The 15,716-nt window shown below is 41.1% G+C and overlaps 1 protein-coding gene across 3 annotated transcripts in view; it reads right to left on the reverse strand.

The window, feature by feature from the left end:
* Nucleotides 1-15,716, reverse strand: part of LOC124043418 (rho guanine nucleotide exchange factor 2-like) — a 63,894-nt gene that overhangs the window by 46,715 nt on the left and 1,463 nt on the right. For 2 of the 3 annotated variants that reach the window (XM_046362011.1, XM_046362010.1), the window contains exons 3-5: nucleotides 4,707-4,990; nucleotides 1,805-1,979; nucleotides 323-431 (exon numbers count right to left, since the gene is read on the reverse strand). In XM_046362011.1, coding sequence (XP_046217967.1) covers nucleotides 323-431; nucleotides 1,805-1,979; nucleotides 4,707-4,990 — 568 coding nt within the window. Of the gene's footprint in view, nucleotides 1-322; nucleotides 432-1,804; nucleotides 1,980-4,706; nucleotides 4,991-14,600; nucleotides 14,709-15,716 lie in introns of all 3 variants that reach the window. The other variant, XM_046362012.1, reaches the window with a different exon arrangement.

Consider the following 15,716-nt stretch of genomic DNA (forward strand, 5'->3'; position numbering starts at 1 on the left):
CAAAGTATACAGTCCCCTTCATGGACTGAATTTAAAAAGGAATGGACAGACAGATGTAAGAAATACGGGAAAAACGAGTGTAGACTTTAGGGGGAAGGGATACAGAATATGACCGCAGGCAGCCCATGTGACCCCTTTAACGCTGTGAACTTGTGTCTGACCACAGGTTGTGTTCATTAGGGCACACAACAGAACACTTTTAAATGTTTTGCAAAAGGAAACAAAAATCTGTGTTTCTTATTGGACAGTTCCAGGTAGGCCCTCCCAGTTTTCTTCGTTTGGTACATAATGAACACAAACCAGGCGTGCAGCGTAGGATTACCGTAGCAGTCGGAGCGTGGTCGGGGGGCCGTGCTTTGAAGGTTTCTGTGACGCGCCACACTGAGGGTCGGGGCCGATGCACTGCAACCCTGCAGCTGGTTCGACTGCTCCTGTTTTACACAAAGTTACACAAAATGAGCATTGCACTGCTCCTGTGACCCAACAACAAGTTGGAGCAAAAAAATCTTTATTTTGACATATACAGTTCAAGTTGGAAGTTTACATACACCTTAGCCAAATACATTTAAACTCAGTTTTTCACAATTCTTGACATTTAATCATATTAAATTCCCTCTTAGGTCAGTTAGGATCACCACTTTATTTTAAGAATGTGAAATGTCAGAATAATAGTAGAGATAATGATTTACTTCAGCTTTTATCTTTTTCATCACACTCCCAGTGGGTCAGAAGTTTACATAACCTCAATTAGTATTTGGTAGCATTGCTTTTAAATTGTTTCACTTGGGTCAAACTTTTCAGGTAGCCTTCCACAAGCTTCCCACAATAGGTTGGGTGAATTTTGGCCCATTTCCTCCTGACAAAGCTGGTGAAGTTCTGCCCACAAAGTTTCTATAGGATTGAGGTCAGGGCTTTGTGATGGCCACTCCAATACCTTGACTTTGTTGTCCTTAAGCCATTTTGCCACAACTTTGGAAGCATGCTTGGGGTCATTGTCCATTTAGAAGACCCACTTGCGACCAAGCTTTAACTTCCTGACTGATGTTGCTTCAATATATCCACAATTTCCCCACCTCATGATGTGCAGTAAAGCACCCCACAACATGATGCTGCCACCTCTGTGCTTCACGGTTGGGATGGTGTTCTTCGGCTTGCAAGCCTCCCCTTTTTTCCTCCAAACATAATGATGGTTATTGGCCAAACAGCTCTATTTGTTTCATCAGACCAGAGGACATTTCTCCAAAAAGTACGATCTTTGTCGCCATGTGCAGTTGCAAACCGTAGTCTGGCTTTTTTATGGTGGTTTTGGAGCAGTGGCTTCTTCCTTGCTGAGAGGCCTTTCAGGTTATGTCGATATAGGACTCGTTTTTACTGTGGATATAGATACTTTTGTACCTGTTTCCTCCAGCATCGTCACAAAGTCCATTGCTGTTGTTCTGGGATTGATTTGCACTTCCTCTGTTCACCTCGGTAGATATTCCATTAAAAATCTGCCATTTCCAGCTACAATAATCATGTACAACATTAACAAGGTCTACAATCTACTTCTGATTAATTTCATGTTATTTTAAATGGACGAAGAAAATAGCTTTTCTTTCAAAAACAAGGACCTTTCTAAGTGACCCCCAAACCTTTGAACGGTTTTTACATTAACATTACAACAACAAAAAAACATTACATTTTGCTCATCCCACAACTTTCATAGCATTAAAAGTCCCTATGGTTTTCTCAATAGATGCATTTCAATTCAGAATGAGTGACAGCCTGCTCGTCCAATCACACAACCCTGATTGTACAGGCTCACCTCCAATATGGAGTAGTGCTGCACGTCAGACCCAGCCTCTTCCTCTGTGAGGGAGGACAGGGAGCCCTCCTGGGTAATGGGGTTCCTCCGAGGATCCCTCCCCCCTCGCCGGACATCCAGAGCCACACCCAGAACCTTCTCCATCTCCTCGGGGTCCAGGTTCTCCAGACTCACACTAAGGGAAGATTCAGTTCAGTTGAACTTTATTTATCCCCTCAGGAGAAATTAAGGAAGTCATTGTCAGTTTACACATATAGAAATCCTCCAAAAATACATACAGACATCACATTTCCCAATAAATTATCCTGATACATTTGCAGAATAGAAGTAGAGAGAAGACAAGAAAGGGAAAGTCTGCAAAAAGTAACCAACATAGAAGTGGAAGGGTCTCTCTCTTCTGTAAAGAAAGTCTCCGAACACTTATACACACTACCATTCACTAGTTCACAATGACTATAGTTGCAGATGAGAGGTTGTCTCCGTAACTCCTGATTACATGTCAAGGCAAGGAGGTATGTGTGTGTTATGGTTGTAACACTGTCTGACTGGACCTGTCGTGGTGTTTTCTGTGTGTGAGGGGAGGGGGAGAGATGTTGTCCAACAATGGCTACTCTCTGGGCGGTGTGTGTGTGCATGCAAGAGAGAGGCAGATTGCCCATAACAGTGTGAGTTGGAATGCATGTGCTCATATAGTGCATTCAGAAAGTATTCAGACCCGTTACGTTACAGCCTTATTCTAAAATGGATTAAATACAAAATCTTCCTCGTCCCAATAACCCATAATGACAAAGTGAAAATGTTTTTTTTAAACTATTTTTTGCAAATGTTTTAAAAATAAAAAAACTTATTTACATAAGTATTCAGACCCTTTGCTATGAGACTTGAAATTGAGCTCAGGTGCATCCTGTTTCCATTGATCATCCTTGAGATTTTTCTACAACTTGAATGGAGTTCCTCTGTGGACCTTCCAGAAGAACAACCATCTCTGCAACACACCACCAATCGGGTCTTTATGGTAGAGTGGCCATAGGGAAGCTACTCCTCAGTAAAAAGCACATGACAGTCCGCTTAGAGTTTGCTAAAAGGCACCTCAAGTACTCGCAGACCATGAGAAACAAGATTCTCTAGTCTGATGAAACCAAGACTGAACTCTTTGGCCTGAATGCCAAGTGTCAAGTCTGGAGGAATCCGGGCACCATCCCTACAGTGAAGCATGGTCAGGACAGAGGGAAAGATGAATGGAGAAAGTACAGAGCGGTCCTTGATGAAAACCTGTTCCAGAAAGCTCAGGACCTCAGACTGGGGTGAAGGTTCACCTTCCAACAGGACTACGACCCTAAGCACACAGCCAAGACAACACAGAAGTAGTTTCGGGACAAGTCTCTGAATGTCCTTAAGTGACCCAGCCAGAGCACGAACATCTCTGGAGAGACCTAAAAATAGCTGTTAAGCGACACTCCCCATCCAACCTGACAGAGCTTGGGAGGATCTGCAGAGAAAAATGGAGAAACTCCCCAAATACAGGTGTGTCAAGCTTGTACCATCATTCCCAAGAAGACTAGAGGCTATAATCATTGCCAAAGGTGGTTAAACAAAGTACTGAGTAAAGGGTCTGAATACTTATGTAAATGTAACATTAGTTTTTTATTTTAATACATTTGCAAAAAATTCTAAACATATATTTATATGCTTTGTCATTATGGGGTATTGGGTGTTGATTGATTAAGTTTTTTTTATTTTATCCATTTTAGAATATGGCTGAAACTTCTGGTAAAATTATAGCCTCTACTCTTCTTGGGAATGACGGTACAAGCTTGACACACCTGTATTTGGGGAGTATGAATTCCTTCCCTAAGGCACTGTATGTCTGTGAATCTGGACACACTGAACACTCCCAATTCTCTTCCCAAGACAGGGCCGTTGTGGGATAAACCAACCCTTACCAGTCATATCACCAAGCTTTCACCAAGGCTTGTGCCAAATATGATTGTTATTGTCAGGTAAATCATGTGACTAGGTGAAAAGGAGGCACTTTTAAGAGATGTGGAAACAGTCTCAACAACTAAAATTCTACCCAATAACTATCTTTTGGCAGTTGTTTCATTAGTCCATTGTTGACATAGTCCCAAACTGTCATCGTGAGGGGATGATTTCTGTATTTTGAAAGCTACCCAACTTGACAACTTGATTGCTGACAAGCAAAACCTTTGACTACGTCAAACAATGGACTAATTAAATTAATTCCAAAAGATAGTTTGTGGGTGGAGTTTTCCTTTAAAGCTTGCTATGAATTTTGTGAAAGAGAGAGAGTGAAAAAGAGTGAGTAGGAGGTTAACTGCCAGTGAGCAGTCCCTCCAGGATTTCGTGATTGCAAACAATTTAGAAAAATCAAGCAGTAGAAAAAGAGGGCTTGCAATTTCAACCAATCACTGCACATTTACCGAACAGCATGGTTCAACCAAGTCACACGTCAAACGTTCCCTCGTCAGCGAATTTTTGCGTCAAATTGGACAAAATGTACAATGCCACGCACAATGTCAGAATTGCTGCAGCAAATCAAGCATTTTTGCCCGCAAATATCAGAAATAATCCCTGCTAAATTCTGGAGGGACTGCCTGAGATCCACATGAATACGGTTTTCAAATAAATCATACACGGATGCTGATAGATTTGACTGTATATTTGGGTGTGAACATGTGATTTAAGAGTGTGTGGATAAGAGTGTCTATTAAAGCTATACTGTAGTTGTGTGGTGGGATTGGGGACTCATGACACAAAAAAATGTACAAATTTCCATTGTTTCCGTATAATATATATATATATATATTTTTAATATTGTAAATGGATAAAATATTAACATAAAGATTCCCGAAAATAATTGTGTGTTTATTGTGCCCCTTACCTGCGGTTGTCACTGGGTTCCATCCCCTTCTGCTGCACCGTAACGATCGCTCCGGGCTCCCAACTGTGTCTCCTCCAGGGGTCCAGGTGGGTGAGGTGACGGGTGGCTGGGGAGCGCAGGGTAACCCCCCCGGCCCTGCCAACCCCCTTCACCCCAGGGCCTGGGGAGCATGGCGGGGAGGGGAACGGGAAATAGGGGGGGGTGGGTGGTATGGAGGAGGAAGAGGGCAGGCAAGCTGGTGGGTGGGCGTACGAGGAAGGGGTGGTCGGCATCTGGATGAGGAGCTGAAGTGAGAGAGGGGCACAGTGAGAGCTCATACTGTTCACTAGGGATGGGCGAAGTCAACCTTTGTCCTATGGGGATTATGTGGCCATAAAACATAGTGATATGCCATCACCCCCCAAAAAGTATTTAAAATGTTAGATTTTCTATTTATTTATATGCACCATGCAGAAATCGCGGTTGCGAAAATTCAAATTAGCATAATTTCAGGTTCTAAGACAAAACAAGCAAATATAGTGAATCATTGTACCATCTAAACTGCTGTGAAATATATTTTCCATAAACAAAAATATTGCATTTTCAGCTGTTTGAAGCTGGTGTACAAAACCAAAAGTAAACGATGGAAAACTGAACTTAAGCACGAGAAGCATAGAAATAGAGCACAAAGAACAGATCTACCGCTTCTTAGACATGCTTTCAATGAGAATGACAGATTTTATGTGAATTTGGTCAGGTCACCCAGAAAGTTACATATCGCAGTTTTAACTCAGCTAAAGACAACAGTTGGCTATAGCGCAAAATCAAATGCAACTGGACAAATCATGACGAAAGATAATGAAATGATGTTGAAAGCCTGGGCAGAGGCTAAGTGCAGGCAAATCTTTTCTAATATTTATTTCTGGTGGAGGAGCTTCAGCGTGGAGCAGGTTTGTGTGTGTCTGTCTGGCGCACTGTGATAGAGCAGTGACTGTCTGATGAGGAATGACTAGGGATGCACAATATAATCGGTGAACATATCGGAATCTGTCGATATTAGCTAAAAATGCCAACATCGGTATCGGCCCGATGTCTAGTTTAACGCCGATTTGCAAAACCGATGTTAAAGCCGACGTGTGTACCTATATGACGCAGGTACATGAGGCAATGACGCCACATAACATTTTGCGCTACACGTGCAAAAACAGCATTCCTAACCTAGCCCACAATGACTGCTGTGTGGATCGAGCAGTCAACAAGTCGAGCAGCCATTTGAAAGAGTAAGAACATTTCAGCGAGACAACTCAAAAGGCAAAATCCATTAAAGCCAAGATAATGGAATTCATTGCCCTTGACAATCAACCGTTCTCTGTCGTGGGTGATGTTGGCTTTCGCCGACTGATTAAGCACCGGTACACATGTCGCCCTACCGAAGTTACACAGTAATAGCGTCACTGCTATTAGCGTCACAACATACTATGGAATGCCGTTTGGGTCTTTGCATGTCAAAGATACACGTCAATAACACTATTTGACATGTTAAATATAAATAAGCTTTTCATTTGCAACGTCAAATAACACAGTTATTTTATAGAATGGTGTGGGTTCTGAATTTGCAAACACCAATCACGAACGATGTGTTTACAATACCGCATTGGTAATAAAGCATTATTTGTTTGACCACAACTTCTGGGGTAGCTTTAGCTTGGTACCTAGCTATCACCAATACAGCCAGCCTAAAAACAATGACCAGTAGAAACTGCAGTCATTTTCATTATTCTCAGCAATGATTTAGGAATCCTTGTGAGTAAGTATTAGCTAGGTAGCCACTTGTTGTTCACCTATTGAAATTGAACTTCAGTTCATGAAAATAAATAGCTAGCCAGCTACTTAACCCTGTTGCCCAAAGCTAACATTATAAGCAGCCCGGTAGCTTCATCTGGCTAGTGAGGCTCGACCGGACCGGGTTGTGAAGCTAGCCACAATAAGGATTAGGCACAATAGTGGATTTTGCGGTTTGCCTTCAAAAGTACCTCTTGAAAGTGATGCAAAAGGTTACAATTGGTGGAATCATGCCATATATAGACTAGATAAATGTTAAACACGGTTGGAATGTGAAGCAATGTAATGGGGTATGGGTCTACTCGGTGACACCCACAAAATCTAACTCTGCAGAGTTTACGCAAATATTAGCATTGTAGCTCTTATCGCAGGACTGTGGGTGTGTGAAATCATCTCCTCAGTAAGCCTATTGTGTGTATTGACATTCATATTGCACTGTACAGCTTTAGCTAAGGATTGGGGAACAATGAAATGGGGTATCAGTCTACTCAATACCCAGAGTTATCAGACTCCAAAACTTCCACGTAGTATTGTTTTTCCTCTGGAATAGTGTTCAACACACATAGGTTGACAAATGTGGCTCAATTTACAGTTGTTTCAGAGACCCACAATAAGAGCTACGACGCTAATGTTCTCTGGGTGTCACTGAGTAGACTGATACCCCATGTCCTTGATCCATAATCCATAGGTAAGGCTTTACAGTGAAATAAGTATGCCCCCAATGCAATTCTAAAGTATAATACATCCAGTGTGATTTTAGATTTGTTAAATTAATAAATTGTCTTTTGTTCATTTTATAACATTACAACCTCATTTAGCATGATCTATTCAATTATGGCATAATTCTACTATTTGTGTCACTGTCCACGACATACATTTATTTTGAAAGCTAACTGCAAAGTCTACTATTGTATCTAATCCTTTTTGTGGCTAGCTTCACATAGATGAGTCCGACCACCATTAATCAAATAAGAATTGTCTTATAAATTAGGGTTATTTTAGATGACACCTAGCTATATAGTTAGCAAGCTAACTATATAGCTACTGAAACAGATGTCGTTTTTGCTATGTTTTTGGGGAAGAACAGTGTTTGCATCCATGAGCTAGCTAGCTTTTTTATATGACCAGCACTGTAGGTGTGCGAGACAACTTTACCAGCATCATAGCATACGTATCAATGAAATATAGTGATTACACCATGTAAAAAAACAACACTTTAAATTATTATTATATGATGCAGTCATATACAGGTCCTGATTGGTCAACAAGCTTATTTGACAAAGACCCAAACGGCGCTCCTTAGTATGAGAAATCATGGTTGAGAATGAAACGACTGAACAAATCAACAACGAAACAGCACAGCAAGTGAAAGAAATAGCTTTTGATTAATGTTTTACTGGTCAGTGTGGTGTGTGTAACCTTTATTTAACTAGGCAAGTCAGTTAATAATAAATTCTTATTTACAATGACAGCCTACCCCGGCCAAACCTGGACGACGCTGGGCCAATTGTGCGCCACCCTATGGGACTGCCAATCACGGCCAGATATGATACAGCCTGGATTCGAACCAGGGACTGTAGTGACGCCTCTTGCACTAAGATGCAGTGCCTTATATCGTTGTGTCCATGTGTATGTGTTAACTATAACTGTACTAGAATGCTTAAAAAGTCCGCTAAAATTGTAAATATCTGTCTCAGGTTGTTTTGGCAAGGAAAATATTGGATATCGGTGGATCACTAATTATGACATCATTGCCTGGATAAAGTAGTCCACTGTCTTCAGAACTTGATACTGGCTTAATTAGCCTTAAAACAGAAACTAAATATTATTGTTTGTTCTATTATAAAGCTGTGATTGAGAATAGCCTATGCCTTGGCTTAGGCTACAGACCAGGGGTGTCAAACTAATTCCACAAACTAATTCATATCGGGTTGAGGTCAGGACACTGACTGGGCCACTCCAGTAGGCGTATTTTCTTCTGTTGAAGCCATTTGGTTGCTGATTTACTTCTGTGTTTTGGGTTTTTGTCCTGTGGCGTCACCAAACCCATCCTCCTACAAAATGTCTTTATAAAACTTGGGAATTCATTTTTCCGTCGATGATAGCAACCTGTCCAGGTCCTGAGGCAGCAAAGCAGCTCCAAACCCTGATAGTCTCTTCACCATACTTTACAGTTGGGAGGAGGTTTGGATGTTGGTGTGCTGTGCTGTGCCTTTTTTTCCCTCCAAACAACTCAACTTTAGTTTAATCAGTCCACAGAATATTTTGCCAGTAGCGCTGTGGAACATCCAGATGCTCTATGCGAACTTCAGACGTGCAGCAATGTTTTTTTTGGACAGCAGTGGCTTCTTCCGTGGTGTCCTCCCATGAACACCATTCTTGTTTAGTGTTTTACGTATCGTAGACTCGTCAACAGAGATATTAGCATGTTCCAGAGATTTACAGTGCCTTGCGAAAGTATTCGGCCCCCTTGAACTTTGCGACCTTTTGCCACATTTCAGGCTTTAAACAAAGATATAAAACAGTATTTTTTTGTGAAGAATCAACAACAAGTGGGACACAATCATGAAGTGGAACGACATTTATTGGATATTTCAAACTTTTTTAACAAATCAATAAACTGAAAAATGGGGCGTGCAAAATTATTCAGCCCCTTTACTTACTTTACCTTTACAATGAGCCAGGTGACCCAAACTGCTGCATATACCCTGACTCTGCTTGTAGAGAACGCAAGAGAAGTGACACAATTTCCCCAATTAAAATAAATTCATGTTAGCAGGCTAAATATGCAGGTTTAAAAAGATACGTGTATATTGATTTTAAGGAAGGCATTGATGTTTATGGTTAAGGTACACATTGGTGCAACGATGGCGCTTTATTCGCAAATGTGCTTGTTAAATCACCCGTTTGGCGAAGTCACCCTTTTGGCGTAGATAAATCGTCCTGATTGTTTTTTATAGGATAAGTTTAATGCCAGCTAGCATCTTACCTTGCCTCCTTGCTGCACTCGCATAACAGGTAGTCAGCCTGCCACGCAGTCTCCTTGTGGAGTGCAATGTAATCGGCCATAATCAGTGTCCAAAATTGCAGATAACCGATTATGAAAACTTGAAATCAGCCCTAATTATCAGCCATTCCGATTAAATCGGTCAACCTCTAGTCTGAGCACTGATGGAGGGATTCTGCATTCCTGGTGTAACTCAGGCAGTTGTTGTCGCCATTCTTAACCTGTCCCACAGCGCTGTCTTAGGTACTCACAGTACGGACACGTCTCACAGTCCTCATGCCTCCTTGCAGCATGCCTAAGGCACGTTCACGCAAATGAGCAGGGACCCTGAGCATCTTTCTTTTGGTGTTTTTCCAGAGTCAATAGAAAGGCCTCTTTAGTGTACTAGGTTCCACAGGTGCCATGTTCATTAATTGTTTATGGTTCATTGAACAAAGGGAAACAGTGTTTAAACCTTTACAATGAAGATCTGCGAATTTATTTGGATTTTTATTAATTATCTTTGAAAGACAGGGTCCTGAAAAAGGGACATTTTATGAAAATATCAGTTTGAAATTTATAAAGAGATCTAATAGGCTACTTTGAAGCAAGGTAAGACATGCCTTATAATATCAATTAAAATGTTCAGGCTTCAAACAATTAACCATATTTTTTCAAAATGCATAGCCTACTGCCTCCAGCTCATTGCAAAGTGGTGTGTGACGCACTGATGAAGCCTTCCTTCCTTCTGCTCGAAGGCTCTGTATGCTCAATGCGTGTGATAAGATAAATACAACATGTAACTAGGCAAGTCAGTTAAGAACAAATTCCTATTTACGATGACGGCCTACACAGGCCAAACCCGGACGACACTAGGTCAATTGTGCACCGCCGTGCCAATTATGCGCCGCCCTATGGGACTACCAATCACAGACGGTTGTGCTACCCTGGTTCGTATCCAGGCTGTGTCTGTCGTGACGCCTCTAGCACTGAGATTCAGTGCCTTAGACCACTGAGCCGCTCGGGAGCATAACAAATATACTGTAGCCTACACAGGCACCAATTTAATTCCACTAAATTATGCAAATTAACCTATAGCCCATTAAGGATGACCATTCAAGTGTATTTATATCAATGAACAGTCTAAAAAGCATTTACTTATCAATGAGATGTTTTCCTTCTCCCGGCCCGTTACCATTTTATTTACCAGCTTTTCAAGTTTTTTTTTTTAACAGGCCAAAAGCCAGCTAACGCAAACACACTTCACCTGAGGTAAAGCATCTACAACTACAGTTGGGGGCATTAAAAAGTAACTTATTCCAAATTTGCTATAGCAACTGTACATCTTTAAATGTGACAGAAATCTCTCATAGGGTGAAGCCAAGCTCCAACCAAGTTCATTAGCAATTATCTAACAATAAATTATGTAGTGAAATATGCCCCAGACAGTGCAGTTACATCCACTTTAAGCAAATGTTTACCTGTACTGCAATACAGGTTAACTTTTGAATGCTCCCAACTATGTTTACTCATGTCTTTGGGAGGGAGTTTGTTTGTGTACTGCGGTGTCTGTGTACAGTGCATTCAGGAATTATTCAAACCCCTTCCCCTTTTCAACCTTTTGTTATGTTAAAGCTTTCTAAAAATGATTTTTTTTTTTTTAACTCCATCTACACACAATACCCCATAATGACAAAGCAAAAAACAGGTTTAGATATGCAAATACATTAAAAATAAAAACAGAGATAACTTATATACATAAGTATTCAGACCCTTTGCTATGAGATACAGAATTGAGCACAGGTGCATTCTGTTTCCATTGATCATCCTTGAGATGTTTCTACAACTTGATTGGACATGCCTTGGAAAGGCACACACCTGTCTATAATAAGGTCCCCCAGTTGACAGTGCATGTCAGCGCAAAAACCAAGCCAGGAGGTTGAAGGAATTGTCCGTAGAGCTCGAGACAGGATTTTGTAGAGGCATAGATAGATTTGGGGAAGGGTACCAAAGAATGTATCCTGCATTAAAGGTCCTCAAGAACACAGTGGCCTCCATCATTCTTAAATGGAAAAAGTTGAGTCATCAAGACTTCCTAAAGCTGGCCATCTGGCCAAACTGAGCAATCGGGGGAGAAGGGCCCTGGTCAGGGAGGTGACCAGAGTTCCTCTGTAGAGATGGGAGAACCTTCCAGCAGGACAACCATCTCTGCAGCACTCCACCAATCAGGCTTTTATGGTAGAGTGGCCATACGGAAGCCACTCCTAAGTAAAAGGCACATGACAGCCCGCTTGGAGTTTGCCAAAAGGCACCTTAAGGACTCGTAGACCATGAGAAACAAGATTCTCTGGTCTGATGAAACCAAGATTGAACTCTTTGGCCTGAATGCCAAGTGTCACATCTGGAGGAAACCTGACACCATCCCTACAGTGAAGCATGGTGTTGGCAGCATCATGCTGTGGGGATAGGGAGTGGGAGACCAGTCAGGATTGAGGGAAGGATGAACAGAACAAAGTACAGAGAGATCCTTGATGAAAACCTGCTCCAGAGTGCTCAGGACCTCAGACTGGGGCTAAGGTTCACCTTCCAACAGGACAACGACCCTAAGCACAGAGCCAAGACAATGAGGAGTGACTTTGGGACAAGTCTCATTCCTAAAAAACATTTTTTCCTTTGTCATTATGGGGTAGTGTGTGTAGATTGATGAGGGGGGAATAAACAATTTAATCAATTTTAGAATAAGGCTGTAACCTAACAAAATGTAGAAAAAGTCAAGGGTCTAATTACTTTCTGAATGCACTGTTTTTTCTATGAGTGTGATAACAGCTTTGAGTGCATCGACAAGTCATATAAGCAGAACATCGATGTAAGCACAGGGTTCTACCATGCAATCACACAGTGGGCAAACACTTGAGATAAATTAGATTGGCTTTGGATGTCACCACACCCAATAGCACACAGAACAACACTTGCACAACCTTCTGACAACACTCAACCTTTGTACAACCCTTTCACAACACTCATCATGTCTTTGGAAACAAATATAACTTCCCCTAACCCATTCTTTTTAGAACACAAGGCTATCCTAACCCTAAACAAACATACTTAGAAACAGTTTGAAAGCCTTGTATTGAACACATCAAAAAGGTATGATAACACAAAAAAACCAATAGCAAGTTAAATAGATTCCACAACTTTAACACTAGTAATCAATCAAATGTATTTATAAAGCCCTTATTAAAATCAGCCGATGTCACAAAGTGCTACACAGAAACCCAGCCTAAAACCCCAAACAGCAAGCAATGCAGATGTAGAAGCACAACATTGATATAATGACACTAACTAAACACACAAAGTCACAACATTTTTATAACATTATCCATTATACTGTCATAACATAACACCCTCAGTGAGCATGCTCTTGTGTTGTAATGGACAAATGAATAGCATGATCACTATTCACATCACTCTTTTCATCACTTTCACAACACTTAAAGTGCAATATCACTTGATTTACCAGCATAGTTATCATCAAATACAGGTTATACTTCATCACTTTCTTTTTGTCAACCTCTGCTCACTCCCGCAGGTGTTTTTCTATCCTCTCCCACCTCATTCCTTTCTCTTCCTCCCTCTATTCAATCTGTAATTAATATCAGGTTGGGGAATGCTGTGTTTTGACAAGCAGCTTGTTGCAGGACATTTTGGTTTGCCTTGGGATGGATGGATATACACCTGTCAGCTCGGATAGCATATAAAAAGCTGGGTTATGCTCAGATGCATGAGAAAGGAAATAGACACACACTTAGGATGCAACACAGATCTATACAACACAATTGAGCTTCAATGCCAATTTCAGCTGAGCTTCTTAATAGAAGAACATCATTAATGCATGACAGCTGTTTGAAATGGCTTGTTTTCACCAAATACACAGAAACTACTCCAAATGATTCACAAGTATAAACCTGTATACAAAAGAACTGGTTGCAGTTTAACATTTCCTCTTCCAACTACCAGTAGGCCTTCAACGAGAAAATAACTTGATCCTGGCAGTATGAACAATATAAGCATAAAGGTTATTTTGTACTAGTAGGCCTTTATCCCCCTATCCTTTCTTTCTATTCTGACTAGGTGCTATATCTCAGTCTTCGGTATTTCTATAACAATTCCCATCATATCCAACTGTCATATTCCTACTCTCTTCCGCCCTATCCTTGTTCAGGCCCATAGAGCAAACATGGAAAACAATGGGGAGTGTGATGGGTCAGCAAATACGTCAGTGTTCAACTCTGAGTGAGTGAATGAAATATATATATATATGTGTGTGTGTGTGTGTGTGTGTGTGTGTGTGTGTGTGTGTGTGTGTGTGTGTGTGTGTGTGTGTGTGTGTGTGTGTGTGTGTGTGTGTGTGTGTGTGTGTGTAAAGTCTGCAAGCATACTGGACATGTCTAGCAGTATGTCAATATTTATCTTAAAGTGCATTCACATGATGCAACAGCCCAGCCCGTGAGACTGAAAGAAAGAGATGGTGTGTACAGTAATACTATATGTCCATTCAGACTGCAGGTGCATGACACAGTCACAGGACACAAAGCACTGAATAGTGTTCAGCAAACAAGTTTGAACAGTCTCTATGGGCAACCAAAGCATCAAAACACAAGTAAATATAATTGGTAAAACTCAAGTTTGAAAGACCTGTTCTAAAGTCCCACTATTCAATAAAATTATACCTATTCAATATATTGAGTAAATATTTTATTTACCTTATTCCTCATTATTCCACTACTTACCTGGTATTCTCTTCAAAATGACATGCTAAAATGATAATTACAAATTACTTCCTGTATTGACAAATTAGCTTTTGGTTTCTTAAAACAAGCACCAGTGTCTTCTATTTGTTGCCCATTGAGTTATATTCTATGATGGAAACACTTGAAAAGTTCCCACCATTACCACAATATTTCTTGGTTTGAGTACTTTAGAACTCAACCAGTTTATCCTCTTCGGGACTAGCCACCTACTACTACTAGCCTTGGTGCAGACCCTCACACTTCAGCTCTATAAAATAAAGGAATAATCTCACTGACATGGTTGCACCGGATTTCTTCAATTGACATAGCTGCATCCTGACATCCACATGCTGCAGCGGTCAATGCTGCCGACTACACTTTCATCACATGCTGCAGTTTTCGCCCCTATAGAAAGACAGTAGACACAAACAGAAAGACTCAAAATGGGTAGAATTGTAAAACTTTAGGCAAGAAGACATAACTGCGCCTCTTACCTTCTCTCCATCTGTCGCTCTAGTCTTTGTCCTCCATCTGTCCCCCTATGTCATCACTCCATCCCCCAACTCATGTCAGTCACTCATTCCCCACCATAAACCCCCACTTACCTCCCTCCCCCTCTCTATCTTTAGTCTCCTGCTCTTTCTTCCTATTCATGGGGGTGAGGTGAATTAAGTCACCAGTGCTTCTTTTGAGAGTTTGCCTGGGGGCCGTACAGTGGTAAATTCATGTAGCCAGGTCTCAGATCTGTTTGTACTGTATAGCATGACAATGTCCATAGCGGTCGTCATGACAGCACAAAACAGATGTGCGATTAGCCAGGCTGCAGTTTATGTTCTAAGGCAAAGACAGAATGTGGGAACATTTTGAAGCAGGGGTCAAATTATACATTGACTCTTCAGAGAGTGAACAGTGGACTTGAACACCATTAATATTCTTATGCCTAGGGGGTTGCTAACGTTAATATTTCAACATTTATGGTGCTGCACAAATTTATATTGGGAGTGCCAATAAAAGCACTGGTCTATTTCCATCCCTGTTTTCTGGAAATAAAACAAAGATGGTTGAAGGTAGGAAAATACATGAGTCATTTTTACATCCAAAGTGACAACATGCTACCACACAACATTGCTCTTATTCTCCTTATCTCTTTCCCCCCATTGTCTTTCTTTCCTCCATTACTCCACCTCTCACAGACAGACCTGTATCAGAAGTTCTAAGTAAGTACATTCAAAAGCTATTCTTCACTTGCATAATATTGGTTTCTTTTCTCGACAACTTCATTCTCTGACCTTTTTCATTCCAACAGCTCGGTTTTGGTAAGTAGCACACTTCAAGCGTGAAATCTGTCAGGCAGCACGATGAGGATGGTTTAGTCTCAGGTAACAAGTGCTTTGGGGGATGTACCGTAATACA

The sequence above is a fragment of the Oncorhynchus gorbuscha genome, linkage group LG09 (genome assembly GCF_021184085.1).
Source record: "Oncorhynchus gorbuscha isolate QuinsamMale2020 ecotype Even-year linkage group LG09, OgorEven_v1.0, whole genome shotgun sequence".
In the NCBI taxonomy this organism is placed as follows: Eukaryota; Metazoa; Chordata; class Actinopteri; order Salmoniformes; family Salmonidae; genus Oncorhynchus; species Oncorhynchus gorbuscha.